This window comes from Barbatula barbatula (genome assembly GCF_947034865.1).
Source record: "Barbatula barbatula genome assembly, chromosome: 16".
NCBI lineage: Eukaryota > Metazoa > Chordata > Actinopteri > Cypriniformes > Nemacheilidae > Barbatula > Barbatula barbatula.
Window position 1 is genome coordinate 11,744,852 of NC_136779.1, and position 21,763 is coordinate 11,766,614.

At 36.6% G+C, this 21,763-nt stretch overlaps 2 protein-coding genes across 2 annotated transcripts in view; both read right to left on the minus strand.

Annotated features, from left to right (window-relative positions):
* Positions 1–2,076: 2,076 nt before the first annotated feature.
* Positions 2,077–6,264, minus strand: foxl3 (forkhead box L3). The gene is made up of 3 exons (XM_079477161.1): positions 6,047–6,264; positions 5,452–5,620; positions 2,077–4,293 (listed from the first exon to the last, which is right to left on the minus strand). The coding sequence occupies exons 1-3, from the start codon at positions 6,154–6,156 to the stop codon at positions 3,886–3,888; spliced, it is 687 nt and encodes a 228-aa protein (XP_079333287.1). The 5' UTR covers positions 6,157–6,264; the 3' UTR covers positions 2,077–3,885.
* Positions 6,265–11,163: 4,899 nt separating this feature from the next.
* Positions 11,164–21,763, minus strand: part of fam20cb (FAM20C golgi associated secretory pathway kinase b) — a 36,378-nt gene continuing 25,778 nt past the window's right edge. The window contains exons 4-10 of the mRNA XM_079476060.1: positions 17,808–17,900; positions 13,922–14,037; positions 13,397–13,577; positions 12,636–12,745; positions 12,408–12,489; positions 12,200–12,259; positions 11,164–11,969 (exon numbers count right to left, since the gene is read on the minus strand). Coding sequence (XP_079332186.1) covers positions 11,711–11,969; positions 12,200–12,259; positions 12,408–12,489; positions 12,636–12,745; positions 13,397–13,577; positions 13,922–14,037; positions 17,808–17,900 — 901 coding nt within the window. The 3' untranslated portion in view covers positions 11,164–11,710. The remainder of the gene's footprint in view (positions 11,970–12,199; positions 12,260–12,407; positions 12,490–12,635; positions 12,746–13,396; positions 13,578–13,921; positions 14,038–17,807; positions 17,901–21,763) is intronic.

Consider the following 21,763-nt stretch of genomic DNA (forward strand, 5'->3'; position numbering starts at 1 on the left):
TCTTCTAAACCCTTCAAGACGGAATCTTCTGTACATGAGGATAAATTTGACACCGATTAGGAGGAAATGATGCAAGCCCCAGTGAGAATCAGGCTTGCATGGCACATTCCTGAATAAGGGTTAAAAATAAAACCTGTTGTGTCGAGGACTGGCTTTTAGCAAGCGCAAAGTCGCATTTTCATTTCTGTTGTATTTAATATAAATGTATTATTTCCTGACTGCAATAGAAAGGACAGTCTGTCTGGTTCCGTTTCCAACCCAATAACCTCCGTTGCTCAAATCAATGCCATATTATTTCTTAGAAAACTATAGCTTGACAGACTAAACGCTTGTATTGATAGAAACACAGGTACTGGAAATGTATGACAGCCTGTTCAGTTAATACGTAGTATGTTGTGAATTTTCAGGTATTTTCTTCAGGCATCATATTTTTGTTGGTACTCCAGCAGTCACCTGAAGTCATTTAAGTGTTTTCCTGTGAGACACATCCACAAACCGTACCGTGCCTGCTTGTCAGTTGCACCTCCTGTCTGAAATGTTTGATCACGGAATCATGAATTTCCTCACGTTGATGTTTAAATGATGTTGCTTGCTATCATCCAACACAGCATCTTTTATGACATGTGTTTGAAAACCTCCTATAACCCCCATTTATGTGAAGCAATCTCTTTAACTTCTAGGTTCAGAAATAAATGTAGCTTAGGCTACACATTTTGTGCTTATCTATTAAAGCGAGTTATTCAATGAATGCTACATCCTCAGCGCTCACTTCAACCACACCTTAAGGAAATGATGATTGTTAATCAGGGACTTATTATTGCATTATTGGATTGCCTTTTTGCTCCGTATAAACATGCTTTTTTTAAAGATTTTTTATTTCTCAAAGGCTTCATCACTATCTTGTTTTTATAATAATATCCTTGCCAAAATCCAATTATAAAACAGGGGGAAAGGCAACAAAAGCTAAACATTTTGAGTAAATTAGCTGTTTATGTTTATTATATGGGTGCTATTATCGTTGCACATCACTGATTTCCCAATTTCCTCATTCAGTGCTGTTTACTTTGCCGTGAGCCTCTCATTTCACCGCTCTGACAATGCTTCAATATAATGCAATAAACATATGCAAAAAAAGAGCACTTTGTTTACAAATGTTCAGATTTGTACAGCAACAGACAACAGGAGCCAAAAAAATCATAGAAGTCAGATTCATTCAAAAACTAAATATTAATTGTTTTTGAGTAAAAAGAAAAAAGCATTTTCTCCTCAAACTCAGTTTGACAGAGACTTCCAGTATTACAGAGCAAAGGCACGTTGCCGGCGCGTGGAATATTTATTTATTTTTTGATATATCAAGCCTTTTAAGATCAAGCCTTGAAGCACTTTATGCTAAGTTAATTTACCCAAATATATCCACACCAGAGCACACAACATCAACAGCATTGTTAATAGAAACCTGCTGATCCATAACAGTTTTAGACTTCGACGTTCACTGGGGGGCAGTGCAATATTTACGTTCATATCCGTGATCGATCCGAGGATTTGCAAGCCGGCATAAGGAGTTTAATTATAATTGCGTCGGGATAGGTGTTGTAGTGGCACCAGGATTTGAATAAGGTCACATATCCGGCTAACCTTGCAAGTGTACTTCTATATTAAATGCCAGTCATGTTAAGTGTGTTGAAACCTTTCTGATGCAGTCACTCTGTAATATAAAGGTTAAATTGAAAAATGTCCCCTCATGAGCGCAAAGCAAGCCATGATTGATACACCTCGGAAGGGAAATAAATGTTAACAGGCTTATGTTTTAAACTCCCGGCTTTATGAGTGATATGTATTCTAATGGAGTGTTCGGATCAAATTTAGGCAAATGGAAAAGGTCAGTCAGAGAGATTAGGGAGATTTGGAGAAGGTTAGACTTCACTTGTATGACAGTTTGTTAATATTTGGTTATTAAAATAGCAAAGCATTGTGAAACATTTCTGTACATGTAATAAGAATGTTCCTGACACTCATCTCAAACAGTATATATACTGTATGTGGGCTACTGTATATACTCCCAGCATCACAGCCATTCACAGAAATATTTTGTTTATTACATAAGGAATCAGCTATTTATACATTTTTTTGTTCTTGATAGATACTGTTATTATTCATAACATTTTTGCTCGGCTGAGATTTAGTCAGTATTCTTCACACAATTTATAATTCCTTGATTCAATGTGTACTGAGCGTTGACATCAGTCAAGCATTTCTTATTAGTAACTGCAAGTCTATGAAGTATTAAGTGAGCAATCTTAATTATGTTCGTTCACATTTTTTTCTATTTTAATGCCTAAACATGATGCAAGTGTTTGATATGAACTGAACAAAAAGAGGCCGTAAGCAATAGATTCAATAATTACTGCTTTATTGCCATTTAGTTCCCAGCATTGATTTCTTCTGATCCACCAAATTAACAAATGTTGCGGCTATATTTTGCTGCATTTTATATTAACATGGGTAAGGATTTTTTTGCATTAACTAACGTGAACTAACAACGAGCAATATCGTTTTTCAGCGTCAATCCTTAATGTTAGATAATATCAATACAGTTGATATAACACGTTAACTATTATTAACAGATACAGCATTTGATTTTGATTATAGCTATTAGTAAATGCTGAATTTAACATGAGCTAAGATGAAATTGCTCATAAGTTCATGTTAGCTAATGGGTTTGAATGCATTGTAAAGCGTCACCTTAACATGTCATTTTAACAATTTGGTCACCAAAGTAATGATTTTGGTTGGTTTAGAAACGATAATATTATGCAGGGGCTATGAGATGTTGGATTTATTATAGCATAACTATACAAATGAAAAAAAGCATAAATATGTAGCATGGCTCGGACTCTGAAATCACCTTTTGTTGCCCAAAAATCAAACATGCAATAAAATAACAAAAGATTCGCTGATTCAGAAATCAAGATCTGAAATCCCCACAGGGAAAGCCTAAGCTGTGGCATGCTGTTGTTTTTTTGCCCTGAGGAGGGTGTGTTCAGTATATCAGTGATTGATACGGATCACAGACTGTCAAGGGCCAATGATGCACATTATAAACAACATACGTAAACAATAGAGTTATTCAGCAGTTCTGCAGTGATCAGGGAATACGGATTACATTAACCTCATATGTTAAAGCGTCTGTTTTCAAGCGCTTACAAACCACAAATCTGTGTGTATTAAATTGTCCAAAATTAAAAGGCCAACCATGTTCCGAATGATTTTGTTGCAGCTCCTGCATGCAAATGCTCATCGTTATCTATCCTTTTTACATATTGTATTTTTATGCATTTTGCATAAATCCAAAGTAAGGTGCATCTAATGTCTACATTTGTTTTTTAAATGTTTGTTCCCTGGGGGATCAAAGCCATGACTTTGGCTTGCTAATGCAATGCTCTTTGAGAAACAGGACCATTCACTAGCAAAGACTCTAAAGTGACAAAATCTTGATGAAAATGATCTTTTAAAAGTAATTAACAGCATAACCTGTTTTACACAGCATTAACTGGGTTAAAGGCAGTTTTAACATCTTGTGGTGATGTAGTGAACACTTCTAGCAGATACCCAAGACTCATATTATGAATCATCCTATAAATTACGGTTCAAAGCTTGTATTCTTGTTTATCAGTTTTGCTAACATGAACCATGAAAAGAGCTGATGACATTACAAGCACACAACACACTGCATGTCCGTAATTACGAGCCAAATTGCATTATGAGAATTCTTACAATGTTAAGATTTCGTATGCTTTTGACAGTTTAAGAGGTTCGATTTTCTCGTTTCGAAGCAGTTTCAACATTCCTGTATTTACTTTAGGTTCTCAGACTGAACAATTTTAGTTACATGGTCCAGAAGTGTAGATTAAGATGTTGTGGTTCCAGATGGTGGATCACTGCTCCAGCTACACTATCAGTGGCTCTGAAGCCCGGCAGAGGGTCCGGCGTGGAGAGAATGTAGTCAATGCTGAATTTGATTTCGGGCTCAGGTTTCCCATGGGGCGGGTTGATCTGGGCCGGTCTGTGACTAGGGCAGAAAGAATCTGAATCCACGGCTCTCAATGCGGGTCCCTGATGCGTGTCCATGGCAACAAAGGGTTCGGCCGGCTCCTTGAGGCCCAGTTTTAAGTTGCGTCTGCGGCGGCGACGTCGGAAGTTGCCATTTTCGAAGAGGTCCAGCATGGACTCGCAGCCTGTGGCAAACGTCCAGTAATTACCTTTTCCTTTCTCGTTACCTTCTGTGCGGGGCACCTGAGGAAACACAGGTAATTACATCCATAGACAGAACTGATATCGTACCATTATGCTTGGTCGTACTGCATAACAAAACAATCTGATTACAAATAAACTGGGGCTCAGAAGTCGAAGACCAATGCAACTTCATAATTGTCTAGTATGTTAATATTTTTTCTTTGAAAATCATATTTGTGTCTGCCTGTGAAAACTTTTTTTGGGTTCTACGTAAGGTCTTACATGACGTAAAGAACATTGTGTGAAAATATAACATTGACATCTTTAATTTTGACTGAGTAAGGCCAAGTCAAAGACTGAAATCATAGTGAAATGAATGGTTGAAATCAAACTTTGTATCTCAATATCTCAGTTATGAGGCTTTAGCCTATTTTCACATGCAGGTAGGGTCACATTCAAAACAACTATTTAAAGGAACAGCTTACCAAAAAATACAAATTCTGTCTCCATATACTCACCCTAGAGTTGTTCCAAATCTTTGTAAATTTCTTTGTTTGATGGACACAGAGAAAGATAGTTCTTGGCCCCCATGGACTATACGGTAGTAGGAAAAAATTACAACAGTAGTCATAAGTGCACCAGATTTGGAGCAACTCGAGGGTGAGTAATTGAAGACAGATTTTGAATTTTTGTGTGAACTTTTCCTTTAAAGAGAAATGTTTAGTAAAAAAATTACATAAAAAGAAGCCTGGATTTGTTTGTATTTGCTTTTGCTTTGATAATAATTCAAAAGCAACTTACAGTTAGACATGTTTTTATCAGTATGAGTTCTATGGGTCTCAAACCCATGACATTGAATTACTAACACAATGCTCTACCAATTGAGCTACAGAAACAAGCACCTGAACACCACACGTTTGACAAAACCTGTACATGTTATTCCAGCATGATTTAAGAATGTAAGTGAGTCTTGTCTGTTTCAATCTGATCTTCACAAATGTACTTACATTTAACCAGTTTGCCTTGAAATCTTACAAATTATAACTTAGTTTTTTTATTTCTAAACCCCTGTATCCAGGTTTCGATAAAAACCATCAGATCGCACATTTTCTTTTTAATCGATTGATCAGGTGAGTTGGTTACAGTTAACAATGATCTTGTTCAGTAATAATCATTCAAAATGTATTGTTTACATTCCACATCCCGTCTCTGTCATACCTTTATAAAGCAGCTGTTTAGAGAGAGGTTATGACGAATGGAGTTTTGCCAAGCCCTCTGGTTGGATCGGTAATAAGGAAATCTCTTCATGATGAACTCGTAGATTCCCGATAGGGTAACTTTGTTCTCTGGGCTCTGCTGTATTGCCATTGCTATTAGTGCAATGTAACTACAAAGAAAGACAGAGAGCGGATGAGAGTCAGAGATCATTTGTGGCTCTAAAGAGGCTTGGATCCCCAAGACTACGTATAAGGAGTTAAAACACTTGCGCAAACAGACATATACAATACATGCATTAAATATTAAACACTGATAATTATAACTAAATTCCAGGACTGCACTTTGCATATTACACCATACAATGACCAATTCAACAATAAACCTGAGGTCCTTTTTTTAATAATTGTAAAGATTTTATTGATTTTTGAAATTGTTCCTTTATTGCATTATATTTTTGGGTATACGTTATAAATTAATAATCTGTTGTTATTATCAAAACTAGCCTTATTTTAAGTCACATTAAAACATCAAAGTATAATGATATAAAAAATTATACTTATACAAAATAGGCCTACTAATAATAAAAATAAAGTACCTGTAAGCCGGTCTGCACACTTTCTTCTCTTCATCAGTACCACACGTGGGATATCCTTCACCATCATAGTTAAAACAGTTATAAGGATATTGCGAGTTGTCAAACATCATCAGACGTCCAGGGTGACGACGAGCCTTTATGTTTGAATGAAAAAGGCTCTCTTGCTGGCAAAGGCAAATGAAGCTCCTCTCATGAGAAGTGTGTGTATGAGTGTGTGTACGGGCTCCGACCGGCTGCTGGTCAGATGCTGATATAATGGGCGTACATGACTGGAACTACTGTAAACGCCTGAACCCGGGGCGTGATCAACAAACTACACTCACTCATTCACTCTTTGATTCTGGGTGGTCCGATCCCATTTAGGATTGGATGTTTTGTTTTCTGGTGTTTCTTTTTATAGTCCGATCCACTTAACAATAATTGAACGACGAAGAAACATTAACAAACACGACTGTCGTGTTTTTATTCTTGATTCTTTCAGGTTGTTTTCGTTCTTGGCCCCTAAAAAGAATCACATATCTCTCGGCAACGAGTCTTGCAGGCTTCTTGTAGATGCGATCTATAATGCGACATAATAGCCACAAATTGTGTTTCCGTGACTAAAAAGGGGATGTGTGTTCAAAAGGACATTTAAGTGGGCATATGAGGGACCGAAACACGAACAAACAGCCCGCGGCGCGAGATTGTCTGTGTGTGGCCCCCTTGATCTCGAGACAGATTAATCCCAATTGTTTGGCGGGGACACAGCTCGGACATTTGGGACAAACTTTGTTCATATATCCCTTTTAAAGTCTCTCCCCCAGTCCACGCAGTTTCTAAGCTAACTGTTGTGCAACAGGTGAACAGGTTAAACAATTAACCTTTCTAGCTATTCAATGGACCGTTTGTCATCGTTTGGTTGATTTATAACATTTGCATTACAGAGAAATTGCTCCAATAAACTTACAGTATTAAGAAAAAAGCGCGTTGGTCAGTGTTTTTCTCCTGGTGTAGTTTAATAATGGCACCCGAGATCGGTCTGGGGGGGAGAGACCACTAAACGGACAGCAGCAATCACAGCAGCCGCAGACGCTCCAGCAGAGGAAACGGCGTCATGGGAACCGGCCGGGATTCCGCTGGGACCGTTATCAGATCGCACTCTGTGCACTCAGACAGGAAACGCCACATGAACGCAAATATCTGTCTTATCATTATTCGTTTTTGTCAACTACTGTTTGCAAAACAACGTAATCCAGAGCGAGACAACGAGGGATAAACATGTTGTAGATACAGTAAACATGGAAGTCATTAATAATTGCCACGAGGCCTTTTGAGGTTCTGAAAATGATGGGAGACTTGTTGCAAAGTTGTGTTTATTTAGAAACGTGTGTGAATTACTCTCATTCTTCCAAATCTATAAAAACAGAGTAAAAAATCTGATTATGGTGGTTATCTCTTAACCCCCTGGTTAAGTATTGTTGAAATAAGCAAACAAGCAAATCAAAATAAATAAATAATAAATTGAATTTTATAATTTGAAGACCACTAAGTTGCACTTTGTAGACCATTTTTGTAATAGTGTTCAGAGATACTGAACAACGATAATGCTTCAAATACCAGTTTAAGTCAATTTAACAGTTTAACCATGATGTTACTTTCTCATTCTCCAGAGAAATGTCCCTAATTTAGTTAAATTCATTTATTAAGAGGAAAACACCTATGCTTGGTATTTAAATTGTAGAAAGCATTTGAACTATTTCACTTACAATAAATAAATATAATTTATTATAATGATTCAATTATTATATATACAACCACGAAAAAAATGAAGAGAATATCCATATGTTCATATTATCAGCATTTCTAGATTGTCATTCCAGTCACTGTTGAATTTCAACAAACTCAAACCTCAGGAGTGACATAAAGTCATCCAACAGTAATGTGAAAGACTAACAGCAATACACATGAAAACTGTGATGAAAAACTACCTATTACATACAAAATGAGCTAAATCTTTGCATACATATACAAATATTACTGTTGTATTGCTCAAACGTAAATATGAATTGGTTTTCTTTGCAGGATTTGAGGTCTGAAAAATTACAGAGCATCTTTTCTGATATTTTGACCTGTTTCTCCAGTTTTCATTTCATGCAAATACATTTGTAAGAAATATTGTTAGTGGTACACAGAGAATTAAACAAAAAAACATAGTTTTACATAAACACCTACAAATAGTAATTCAGAAAAACTGAAATTGTTTTTAAATGTTCTCTTATTTTTTTCCGCGGCTGCAAATTAAACCAAGCAAATTAAACTAATGGTTTAAATGTATATCTATCACAATGAAATAATATGAAGTATAGCTATGCTACTGTATATTCATTTTTGGGAGAGTTTTTATCATAAACCCAAGACTGCAAAATGCTGAGCTTTAATAAGGGCTTTATTAATCTACAAAAAACTCACTCCCACTTGAGCACAGTCAACCCAATAAACTGAGCAGCCGTGCTTTGCTTCATCTTTAAAGATTTTTTTAAAGATCATTTTTATTTCTAAGCATCTCACAGAGCAACTAAACATCATTTAAAAAACATGTATAAAACCATTTGCTTAATCTCTCAGTTTATTGCACCATAACCAAGGGGGGAAATGAAACAAACCGTCCCACTGAGATAGTTAACTGCATGTCAGCAAAAGCAACAACAAAAATAAAAACATACTGTACTTGTCCAAAAAATACCAACTGTACCAAGAAATAAACAATGCCTAAAAACGTGCAATGGTGTCGCCGTGGTATAATAAACATTTATTCTGCTAATTCCTCTGTTATGTCTATAACTGAGTATTCAAGTATTTCTATATTTGCACAGGCACTAGAGTCACATAGTATTTACAGAATGATTTTTAGCAGTAAGTAGAAATGGATTTCGTACAGCAAACACTGCGGAGAGCTTTATACTGTATAAGCAACCAATCCTTCCCACACTGAACCAAATAGACACTGGATGATACAATGTACATGCAGTGTCACTAAGCACACAGTATATACAAAAATCTTATGATCAATGATTCCGGGATACGACAAAGCAATACTTTGGTTAAATGTTATGTACTGTTTATAACAACTTAAGCAAATCTACTTTTTGAGAGCAGCGTAGTTTATAACAAACATTCCAGCCATTAAAAATAGACATGGATCTATTGTGTGTTAAATGTGATATAAATGAGTAAAATGATTGACTTAATCCCTATAAATCATTAATAGCAACACAAATCTACAATGATTCAAAGATTTTACATACTGTAGTCAGCACCATTTTGCTCCTTTACAATTTACTCACAGTTGAAAATGTAGAAGGTTTAATTTTTGATATTTCATTAACGTTTGCAGAAAAAACATGTAAATGGATGAAGCAAATCCAGAAATTGTTAAAAGTTATATCCAATAAACCATTTTTTATATATATACTGCACATTGTTATCTACTTGCTAGCACAAATACCGCATCTTGTTTAATGTACTAAACTGAACCTAGCTCTTTGAGTTCATGAATACAAATTAAAATGTATATCTGTAAGTGGGTATGGACTAATAAATATAAAACTCAATAAATAACCTCTCTGATCAGCAATAATTTTACAGATAGATGTATAATTTTTGGAGAATTTTTTGTCCAAAATAAAGAAAAAGGCTGTGATATAAATATGCAGTGATCTTTGTCCTCCTTGTTGTGTAGATAATATAAATATCTAATTTAATGCAAAGACATTAAATTGTACCGATATTTGGACAATAACGTACATGGTGTTCACACTGGCGGCGAACCTGCTGTTCATCATTAGCTGAAATTTTTCCTTACTGAAAAGCAGTCCATGTCTTGTAAAGTTGTCAATGTTTAGTAAAGGCATGGAAAATATGCAATTTTACTACGCATTTCAGTTCTTCTTTATGACAGTGGTTCTCAGCTGGTTTTGTTTCAGGACCTGCTTTTTACATTAGACATGAACAGCAACCCAACACAGAACCAAAAGTGTTTAAACACATAAAGGTATAGTTCACTCAAAAATGAAACTTCTGTCAACATTTAGTCACCCTCATGTTCAGTATGGCCGTACCACTTTAACACTTAATAAAGCACCCAAGAAGTCGGCAAAACGTACACGAGTATCATTTTTCATGTATTTACACCGGTTTTGGTGAAACAACAACCACACGTATTGACACATCAGGTGACCTGCAATGTTTATGCTAAATTCAAAACTACTTCCGGCATCTTGAAAAAATGCAATCCACCCAGCCAAAAAAGTCCATCTAGGATCCCAGAATTAAGGAATGATGTAAATACTGTATGTCGAGTAACAATCTGTGTAGGCTGTGGGTTAAACTATCAGGCTTTACAGTGGTATGAGTATAAGTAAAAAAATGTTTGGGTGATTAACTTTCCCAATAACCTGAAACTTAATAAGAGATTAATGTGCATATTATGGCTACATAAAGCAAATCAAAATGTAAATTTTAATGGAATACTACTGTGTTTATTATAAATATTTTTCATTTTAAATTCATATGTCATCAATCTCGGTAATGAAAAACATTGACTTTCATGACATGCCTCGTGTGGGGGCGGGACTAAACTGACTGTCTAACGGCCAGGCCTTGAGCTCCCAATGATCCAATCAATGACTAAAGGACTAAATCAAGCCCCACCCTATACATTTTTCTTTTCTAATACACATCATAATACCATACAACACCACGCAACAGTTTCATGCCGCCTTTAGAAAAACATTCTATTGAGGCACAATAATGAATACCCACTGTCTTTCAGCCAATGGAATCACTCCGGGGTCCAAGTCAAACTTGCTAAATCTTATAATCAATCACTAAATCCTGCTTAAACAACACAGGGTGTTGGTTTTATGATTTGAACACATAACGTTTTATGACACCTGTGACATTTTTATTATAAAATTGATTAATATCTTTAATTATCTTTCATTAATTAAGCATTAAAGTCAATCTTAATGTACTACTTTACACCCAGTTACATATTCACTCATCTTTTGTGTTTTGAACAAGAAATAATGTCACATGAGTGACAAAAGAGTGGGCAAATGATGACAGGAGTTTCATTTATGGGTGAACTAGAGAAATTTATTAACATTAGACGCCACAAGAACTGCATAAGCCCAGCAATATGCAAACTTTTTAACATGGCCTAGGCTGAATAGGATAATGTACAATTGGGTAAAAAAACAGCAGAAGCCAAACTGTGCAAATCAATGGCCACTGGTGTGGCTTGAATTCTTCTCAGTGTGTCAAAGTAAATTTTAATATATTTGTATATACTTTTTTTGCATTTAACATAGTTCCCCCTCTTGTCTGCAAAACTGTAAGAACATTTTTGCGACCCGTTTCTGTCACGACCAACCAGTTGAGAACCGCTGCTTTTCTTACTTGACCTGTGAAAATCAACCACCGATTCGGATAAAACGAATGTCTCTCGGCCATTCTTTCTCCATTGTGCATCTTTTTCTAACACATGGTCCATTGGTTGAAGAATGAGTCTTTGGAATTCACTGAATTCAAAAAATGTCTATCAACAAGAGCATCTCTTGCTAGATGTTCACGGTCCATAAGAGCCGTGGAGGGACTTCAGGACGTCCAGTCAGTCTGTGCCCACTACCTCTGTGGGACTGTGTCTGTGTTTGAAACCTCTGTACCCATGTCATCCTCTACGACATTAATGTATCCCTCCTTCTCAATGCAGTCGGCCAGAACCTGGAGCACCAGGTGCAGCCTGCGGTCCATGGCCTCCAGATGAGGTCTTATGAGGATGGGTGAGAGCATGTCTGTTTGGAGGCTTTCTTCCATCAGAGCGCTCAGTCTGTATTCCTTCTTAACCAACAGCTGAAGCCGTAAATGGGTGGACTTCTTTATCCTGCGTTAAGCAGTAAGTAAGTACAGTACTAATAACCATTCAATGAGTGATATTTATTGAACAATTATACAAATGAAAAGAATCATCTTTTTATGTAAAATCAAAGTTTAATTTAGCTTTTTTACCACTTATTACTTACAGTAAATGTTTATTGTGGACTTAAGTTATAAATAAATGATAAATACTGAAATATCCAGGTATTCTTCTAATACACTGGTGTTAATACTAACCTGCAGCACTGACTCAAAGGCACCAGTATGGAAAGCTCATCATGAGAATGTTTACCAAAGCTGAAGATTAAAATGCGAAACCAGGCAAAAAAGCAATTAGAAAAAAAACAGTCCTTTAAAAAATAAGCAGCATATTCAAATTGAAGGCATGAAGCTGTTTTAATTGATACTTATGGTAAAATATAGAAAATAATGTATAACGTCTTACCCTCTTCCATTATCAAGATGAATAATGAACGTTTCATTTCCAAATTTTTCAAAGGTCTCATAATGATGACGATCCATATTTCCTTTTAAGAAATATAACAAACATTATTCATGTTTCTAATAATGTTTACATTTGTTGTTACATACCAAATGCTTTGGTTATATCGGCTAAATTGTCGACTGATTAAAATGGCTTTAACTTAAAATCTTAAAACTAATAAAACCTTACCCATAAGGAAATCAAAGATAGTCATGTCCATGATGTCCAGCAGACGGTTGCCGCTGTCATAGGGTGGAGTTTGCTTCACCTCTTCACAGTAATCTGGATCCACCTCCCACCTGCAAACACACAAACCTCATTCATTTTTGTACACATTCAACACAATATTTACATGGGGGGGTTAACACGAGAATAAGTATACTGGCTGTTTACATGAACCGTGTTGCACATCGCATTTGTGTCTGTGCATATGACAATACTGCAGTCCCTACTGAGTGTATTTACTGTTTATTTTATTGGGCTATAAGGGGTAAAACATAAATTAAAGTATTTTACAATAAATAGTTTTTTCTTCGTTTTCCAAAACAAAAACAGAATATAATATTAAAATACATTTTATAGGTAATTTCTACACACTTAAATATTTGCTGACTGAGAGCTGAGCATAACAATTAAAAATTAGAAATATTATTTAGAATGACTTCAAATGACTTAACAATCTGGTAAAATGATCAAAAATGAGTTATTGTGCAAGTATATTAACAATCCGATTCTAGCTTGAGTTGTCGGGAGTGATTTTGCAAGACATACCAGTTGTTTATCATCACACATAAAGATATATCATGTAAAGTTATTTTCACCTGATGTGCGACACAGACTGACAGCCTGTTGGCAATTCCAGACACAAACAGTGAAGTGTTCTGAAGCTATTACAAGAAATATCACCATTCATCATTTCTTAAATAAAATGTGACCTGGTTGGTGCTTACTCTGCTTTCTTGCGTTTGTGATAGGATCGTCTCCAGGGGTTTCTCCAGGTCCTGCGTTTGGCCAAGGCCAGGTCAGGCAGAAATGCTGCTAAAGAACCTTCGATCTGGTCAGGCTTCCCACACAGAGCATGTTCGGTCGAGCAGTAATACGAACATTCACCGTAGAAGCAGATGTTATTTGCTGGAGGAATGAAAGATAATCAGCAACAACAAAAAATATGTACACATGAAACATCAAACAGCCCTCTCACTCACTGGATGAATGTATAACAGCGCCACAGCGCCATCTACTGATGATTAAAAATCACATTGGGTCACGAGATAAGATCTATTAAAAATGCTTGGAGATAAGCACAGAAACAAAACGCATTAAAAGAAACAGACAGAGCATAGCTTTAATTCCTGATAAGAAATTGATATCTTGCTCAGAGAAACATTTTATCAAAATGAGAGCCACTTAAGCCAGTAAATTGATTCTCTGATGATAGTCAGGATGTGTCCCAAACGGTGGTGGATGTTAAGTACCTGGTGAAATGAAAAAGGTTCTCCACAGCTTTTTGTCACGAGTCACATCTCTGATCTCTTTGGTCATATTAACTAGTCGCCCGGCAACTGGTGGTACTCGTCGAAAATCCAAGATCCTGATGAATCAATGAAATATTTAGATTAACTTTATATTTAATCGTTTATATTTTGCATATACTGTACTTTTTACAGTGAAAACAGCTGCTAAGTTCACACTTTTATATTATGTGTAATTCAAGTGTAAGAACAGATTTCCTTTTCTTATATATATATACATAATTTTACAAACAATTTATTATATAGGCCTATAGAGACCATTAAAAAATGATTAAGTCTTTCTGAATTTACTATTTACATATGTTTAGGTAAAATTCAAATTTTTGTTTCATTCTGTGAACGACTAACAATATTCCAAACAAAAATAGTTGTTGTTTCTATTTGCATTTATTTGCAGAAAATAAAAACTGAAGAGACAGGTCAAATTAACAGAAAAGATGCTCTGTATTTTTTCAGACTTCAAATACTGTTGATGTATTTGACCAGAGTTAATATTCACTTTTAAGCAATACAACAGTAATATTTCTACATGTATTTAAGAAAAGTACAAATATATATTGTATAATAACCTTGGTTTTTATCACAGTTTGTCATTCTGTCCGTCTTTCTCACTGCTGTTGACTATGTCATTCCTGAGGTTTTGTTTTGTTGAAATTCAACAGACACTATACTGAAATGGCCACTATAAGTCTAGAAATGCCGATTAAATGAAAATTTGGAAACGTCTCATTAAAGAACATTTATATTAAGTGCGAATGTGCAGGTATTACGTTCTACCAATAGGGGGAGCTCAAAGCATACTCCACCAAATACACTGTAAGCAACGTAATCAATAATAAATCATTAAAGTCCAAGGAAACATGGGTTTCATACAACAAACCTTTGACATATTTCATTAATTATTATTAAATGCATGATCTGATCTTCAATGAAGCTTGCACAAAGCTGAACTTTCAAAATCTAAATGTAAAATGAACGATGTGAAATATAAAGAAAAAAGCGAATGTGTTTCCTTTCTTTTCTGTCCCCAAACCTTCTTTCTTTCTTTCTTTCTTTCTTTCTTTCTTTCTTTCTTTCTTTCTTTCTTTCTTTCTTTCTTTCTTTCTTTCTTTCTTTCTTTCTTTCTTTCTTTCTTTCTTTCTTTCTTTCTTTCTTTCGTTCTTTCTTTCTTTCTTTCTTTCTTTCTTTCCATGCACATCTGTGTATGCATGTTTCTCTCATCCGCATTCTAAACACCTCATGCTGCGTGCATGTGTGGACCGTCTGCTGACAGGGCAACTTAAAAACAATCCCAGAAAAACTCCTAATGGACGGGGCCTAAGGGATAAAAGCATTTGAAGCTACTGATTGCCCAGTCATGCTGACAGAAATGACAGAGAGAGTTTGTGTGCAGGATTATTTTCCTCCACATTCAGCGTATAAAACAGAATTCACTGGGAACCATGATACAAATTAAAGTTTCCAAACCACTCTCCTTCCCTAAACTCATACTATAATGAGCCTTTCCCATCGACTAAAATCAGATAATTAATACTATGTTGTTGGATATAGCACTGGTGGGCTCGCGGGGACGTGGAGGCCCACTGGGTCACGCTGCTTAAAATAGAAATGGCAACCTGCACTTTTGTCAAACCCTGAGGAACTTTATTTAGAAAAGCAGGCGTTTTTTTCATGCGTTTGGTTTGCGCTGTCTACCCACACGCATGCCTGTGTGCACCGAGTGGATTTTATTCTCGGCCAGATGTGAGGACGGAAGTGAAGCGGACCTAGCCGGTCTGGGCCGGGTCTGCTGAATAATGATATTGTGCCCGGGACTGATGCTGGGGTCAGTCTGACACAAAGAAGAGGGCTGGACCGTAGACACATACTGTAAAAACAGCTGTGTGAGGAGACTTGGACAAAACATGAAGGGGCGATATATTTTTAAGGGCCTGAGCAAATCTTTTGGGATTGTGGCAGTCTCTCTTACAAAGCAAATTTTCTTGATCGTATTTTTAAATCATTTTTAAGAAAAACATTATAAAATATATACATATACTTGAGTTACTTACAAATAGACAAAACAAGAATATTTTACAGAAAAACAAGACAAGAATACTGATTAAGAAAACTAAAGAAAATCAGCCCCTCCTCCATCCCCTGACAGGCCCGGGACATTGTTCCCTTATGATGCCTACACACCCATCCATCCACAGTGAACAAAGAGAATAAAAAAATGAGGATGGAAATAAACTATAACGGCAATAAATTCCTGTGTCTAATATCAGATTCTGGGAAATTCTGAGCAAACAACCAATAAACACAGCTGAAAAGAGCTGACATGGACAGATGGGTTATTTTGGCATACAGATGAAAGTCTCTCAATCTTTGACGTTCTGACACTTATCAGAAGGGAAATCGTCTATAAGAAGACATTGTTGGATGAAGATCGGATGGTGATGGGATGTTGACGGATGGGTTTGTGTTCACAGTCAGTTGTTATGTTCTCTCTGGATTTGGTATTTTACGAGTGTAAAACTGCAGGTGTTTACCAGTCCCACCCGAACTCCCAATCTGTACTTTCACACGTCTGTATGAACGCAAGTTAAAACGTGCTGAAAAAACGCGGGACATCCCGCAAGCATCGAGTGCGCACAAATATAAACAATTCTCAAGGAAACAAAAGTTGCCCCTAAGGTACATATAGTGCACACTGACACACATGACTGAATTCAAGTTTCTCTGAACATTTTGATGTAAGGGTTCATGCTCAAATGCTTTAGGTTTATGTGGACAAATTTAAAATTCCTATGGTTGGATATCTTTACCAGACTGGTTTTTACTATGAAGAAGAATACAGTGAAACTCTTAGGGGCGGTTTCCCGGACAGGGAGTTTCTTAAACAAGGATAGGCCTTTGTTAAATTAGAAACTTTAAGTAGTTTTAACAATCATGCCTTATACCACAAACATAACTTTTGAGGCAACACCAAGGCACTGTTTGGCTCTTACATTTATATATGTCTAGGACTAATCTAATCCCTGTCAAGGAAACCACCCCTTAAAAGTATAGTTCACCCAATAATGACAATTCTGTCATAATTTACTCACCCTCTTGTCATTTCAAACCTTTATGATTTGCTTTCTTCCAGTGCCCAAAAAAGTCATACAATAGAAGTATATGGTTGCCGCTGCTATTTGGTTCCAACTTTCTTCAAAATACCTTCTTTTGTGTTATGCGACACAAACATTGCGACGCAAACATTAAAAAATTTCAGTCACTACATACTATAAATCCCACATTTCAAGTTTGACTACATTTATGCATTTGACAGTTTCTTTGACACTTGTACTCCCTGAGAAATGACCTTATGACTTAGTACCATGCTTTAACAGTTGAACTACTTATGAGGTAATAGTATTTAAAGGGATAGTTCTACCAAAAATAAACATTCTGTCATCGTTTTTACCCTAAGGTCATTCAAAGCAAATGACTAATTCTTCTAAATATTTAAAGAAATGTGTCGACTGTTCTGTGCACATAATACAATGGGGTCAAGTGCTGTTTGGTTAACAACATTCTTCAAAATATCTTCTTTTGTGTTGTCCATATAGTTTTGCAATGGCATGAGAATGAGTAAATGATGAACGATTTTTCTTTTTTTGACTGGTATACTGTGGTCAGAAACCTCTTTACAAAGATAATGTGGACCAACTGTGATCAAGTGTAGGTGGAAGTGGAAGTGCATACATATACACACCATCCAAAAATAAACATGTACAGACTCACACAAATAAAACTATTCATTCCAAAGGCTGGCATTTATGACTCCGGGTAAGCAGTTCTTTACCTGTCTAGATGATATGCTGCGATCTCTGCATTGTGCCTCTCGAAATCGGAGAAGTAGAAGAAGTCAGGGGGCGTCTCCTGCTCCCGTGTCTGCCTGCAAAGCAAAGGTTAATATGCTGTGAGTCCCTTTCTTCAACAAAGCCATAATCACAGCCCTTAAAAAAATAAACCCACCATGTGGAAAATGAAGCACAGGAAATCCCTTTATTTCTGTATTGCTATGATCCACCATAAAAACATATTTATAAATAAATCTAAGTTAATAATAAATATTTATTTATTGAATCATATTTATAATAATAACATATAAATAACGAGTGTTTTAAATTGATGCTTTATTTTCTTTTCAATAATAAACTCCATCCATTCATTCATTTTCCAAACCCGCTTATCCATACGCAGGGTAACAGGAAGCTGGAGCCTATCACAGCGTATTTAATAATAATTCATTTAATATTAAAATGTAATAATAAAATGTGAATAATTCTATAAATAAGATCTCAAATGAATCATAAAGTAATCTTTAAATAAATACAAATATTTTTCTCATACAGACCTATTGTTTTACAATTGGGAATTCATTTTAATCCATCATTTGAATCTATGACGGCTGTACTGTAGTTTCATTTTGCACCACTGTATAAACAGAGATTGTATCCTTCAAATATTTTTAATAGTGTTAATATTGATAATAATAGTGTTTGGTTAACTATTCCTTTAAAGGACCTGGAACAAACGCATTGCAAGGTTCAAAAACTCAAAATTCGCTTTCATGGGGACCTTTAAGAACATGTCACCCAAATTCATGATCTTCCACATGAGCAATTAATAACAGACCAAACAAGAATAAAACAATATTGTTTAATCGATACTTGTAGGTCAACAGAGGACATGGCAAGCATTGCTCCACACAAGAGCCAGAGAACCTATTTTTACCCGACTGCACGACTTCATATGTTCCTGCTGGAATGTTTTCGTCAGGCTTCATTTCAAACATACTTGAGATTTCTCTCCCTCTCTCTCGTTCTCTAAATTCTGTCCGAATGTCGAAACAATTACATCCAGCTGGACCTCTGATTCCTCAACGCTCAAATCATCAGAGAACAGATTGAAAACAAAAACTTCTCTGGTAAACCCATCTTATCACCTCCCGACATTTTCTGGCAAACCAAACAATGTGAAGCAAAGGAAAGGTAGCTGGCGAGAGAGCGGTGCCAGCTCACTAATGGAAACAGATCCTTATCTTGGTGAAATCAGGCACTGGGTATCGTCCTCAGCTGGCGGCAGTCGTGCCGGGCGCAGCTGTGAGGTCGACACGCTCACCGATCGTTAAATAACACGGCTTGGGACCTGCCAAACGAAAGTCTCTAACTTTGCATTCTTCTGCCGTCCGCACATCAGAGTCTTGGATAATATCACTACAAGTCACCAACAGTGAGCCTCTTGTCGGGCATGAAGAGAATTAAAATGGATGTGTGCTTCAGCTGGAAGAAACAGGCCTAATTCTGCACTGAACCTAAATGTGCTTGTGATTGAAGCTGCTTGGACTCTCGCCCTCAGATGTTAAACTGGCACAGAAGATGGAAGGGTGTGTCCTCAGTATTGTCTCTGAGGAGAAAATAAAACTTCCTATGTGACCATGCCTGTGAAATCCAGGATAAAGACTTTATCTAATTATTAATAAATGTAATTTCACTGTGATTTCAATCTTTGCCATGGTCTTAGTCAGTCAATATTAAAGATATCAAGTTTATATTTTGACGTAACATTCTTTAGGACGATTTTATGCAGAAGAATGACTTGAGGTGGGTTTTCACAGACAAATAGGCTACTAAATAAATACAAATTATAATTTTACACTTTTACAGCTCCTTTGGAAAATAAGCGATAAAATATGTTTGTAAGTGATGTTGGAAAATCTTTACAATGTTGTATTTATTAACAGTAGTTAATGCATTAGCTCACATAAACTAACAAGGAACAATACTTCTACAGCATTTATTTCACTTAGTTCATGATCATTTCAGCATTTACATATTTTTTTAAATCAAAAGCACAATATTAAAATTTTCTCGTAAAATTAATTCCTCCTAAAGAAGACGGACATGTCCCCATTTGTTACACAATACAATTATAAAAGTTTTCAGTGGTAGCACAACTTTTAACTGGATGAATTCTATTGCCGCTGCTATCTGAGCAGCCTCATAGCGGCTACAAGCACACTCTGTAAGTTCTGTGTTGGGGTCGGTACACACAACCCCGCCCGTCCCCTGCCAGCGGAAGAGTGCGGCATGGTTTCCAAACAACGTTTCTGCATTCGCCGGTTCCACCAGCTAAACAAACTCACGTGTATTGCGCTGCCCACAGGGAAGCTTATTCAGTGACATTATTTACCACACTGGTAACAGACAATTGCGGTTATCAACCACATGAAGGAGAGATTTATCTATGTATTGTTAAATCTCTACATTTTCAATGTCACACCATAGGACACATTTACGATATATTTGTATATATTTAAAGCTTTAAAAAAAATAATAATAACATGGAAAAAAGTTTTAATCTGATCTCCACATAAAGGGCCCTATTTTCACGATCCAAGCACAGGGTTTAAAATGCACGGCGCAGGCCTCAGGGCGTGTCCGAATTCACTTTTACTAGTTTAACGGCGGGAAAATGGCCGGCAATCCTTTGCGCATGGTCTAAATGGGTTTTCCCGATTCTCTTAATGAGTAATGGGTAACGTGCAATAAACCAATCAGAGTGTCATCTTCCATTACCATCAAGAGCCAGTTGCGCTCACGCCATGGCGCATTCGCGATTTACACGGCGGAATATGGAAGAGCAGAACTTCTCCAGAAACGAAACACGTCTGCTCTTGCGAGAGGTTAAAGCGCGCGAGCAGACCATCTAAAGCACAAGCCGGATTTTTATCTTTATGTCCACAATAAAAATCTTTTACATTGCAATTCATTTTTATAAATATTTGGCATTATTGTCTGCTACTGAGCGTCCCTCTGTGTGTAAAAAGCAGAATGTACGAGCGCTGTGCACCCGCCTATAGGCGCATTTTCCTAACGCGCATTTTAAATAACTAAACAAATATTGCACCATTGACTTTAGACCAGGTTTGAGTTAGGTTACAGTTCTTAAAAATACCAGCGTGCCAACAATGTGTCTGAGCACACCTCTTATTTAGACCAACACGCCCATAGGAGCACAAATGAGTGCAAATGCATTTCCTATTTAAACATGGCACAGGCCGGGAACATTTGATTCTCTTTTCGTGCTGAAACTAGCAAAAACACTTGCGCCGCATTGCGCCGGGTGTACAATAGGGCCCAAAATCTCCAGTAAATCTGTTCACTTTCATAAAAATAGACCCACAAGACATAAAAGTGATAAATAATCACAAAAATGTACTGTGATTTTGCATTGCTACAGCTGGTAAATTCTATAGTCTGTAAACATAGTCCACCTGTGATCACAGCAGTTATCACAGCAATTATCACAGCTCACTCTCTAATGCACTACAAGTGTAATATTATGTGTCTAAGTACTTCTTGAACACCACTGAACCAGAACACTTGACCATGCCAGTGCCTCCCCTGCGATGACAGCACTAAACGTCTGCACAAATCGACTTCACAGCTCTACAATGCTTTCCATAAAACGGGATTCCATGCTAAACTCAACGCTAAACATCAATTCTTTATTCCAAAGGTCCCAACAGGAAAACACGAAAGGCTCAGTTACAGAAACTGATGGCAAAAACCTCAGAGGAGCATTCTGAGGGTGGAGACCCCTTAACCCCCCCCCCCCCCCGCAATGGCACTCCAGACAACCTTGTTAAGCCGGCGCTTGAGAGCTCTCATTTATTCCTGTGAAACCCCAGAGAGATACGAGCAAAACAACACTCGACTGACTGCTGGACTAGAAAATTATAACAAAGGAAAG

Coding starts and splice junctions, on each gene's coding strand:
- foxl3 (XM_079477161.1), bottom strand. CDS start 6,156: ATGATGTTTGACAACTCGCAATATCCTTATAACTGTTTTAACTATGAT. Junction 5,621..6,046: donor GTGTGCAGACCGGCTTACAG/GTACTTTATTTT, acceptor CTTTCTTTGTAG/TTACATTGCACTAATAGCAA. Junction 4,294..5,451: donor TAAACAGCTGCTTTATAAAG/GTATGACAGAGA, acceptor GTGTTTCCTCAG/GTGCCCCGCACAGAAGGTAA.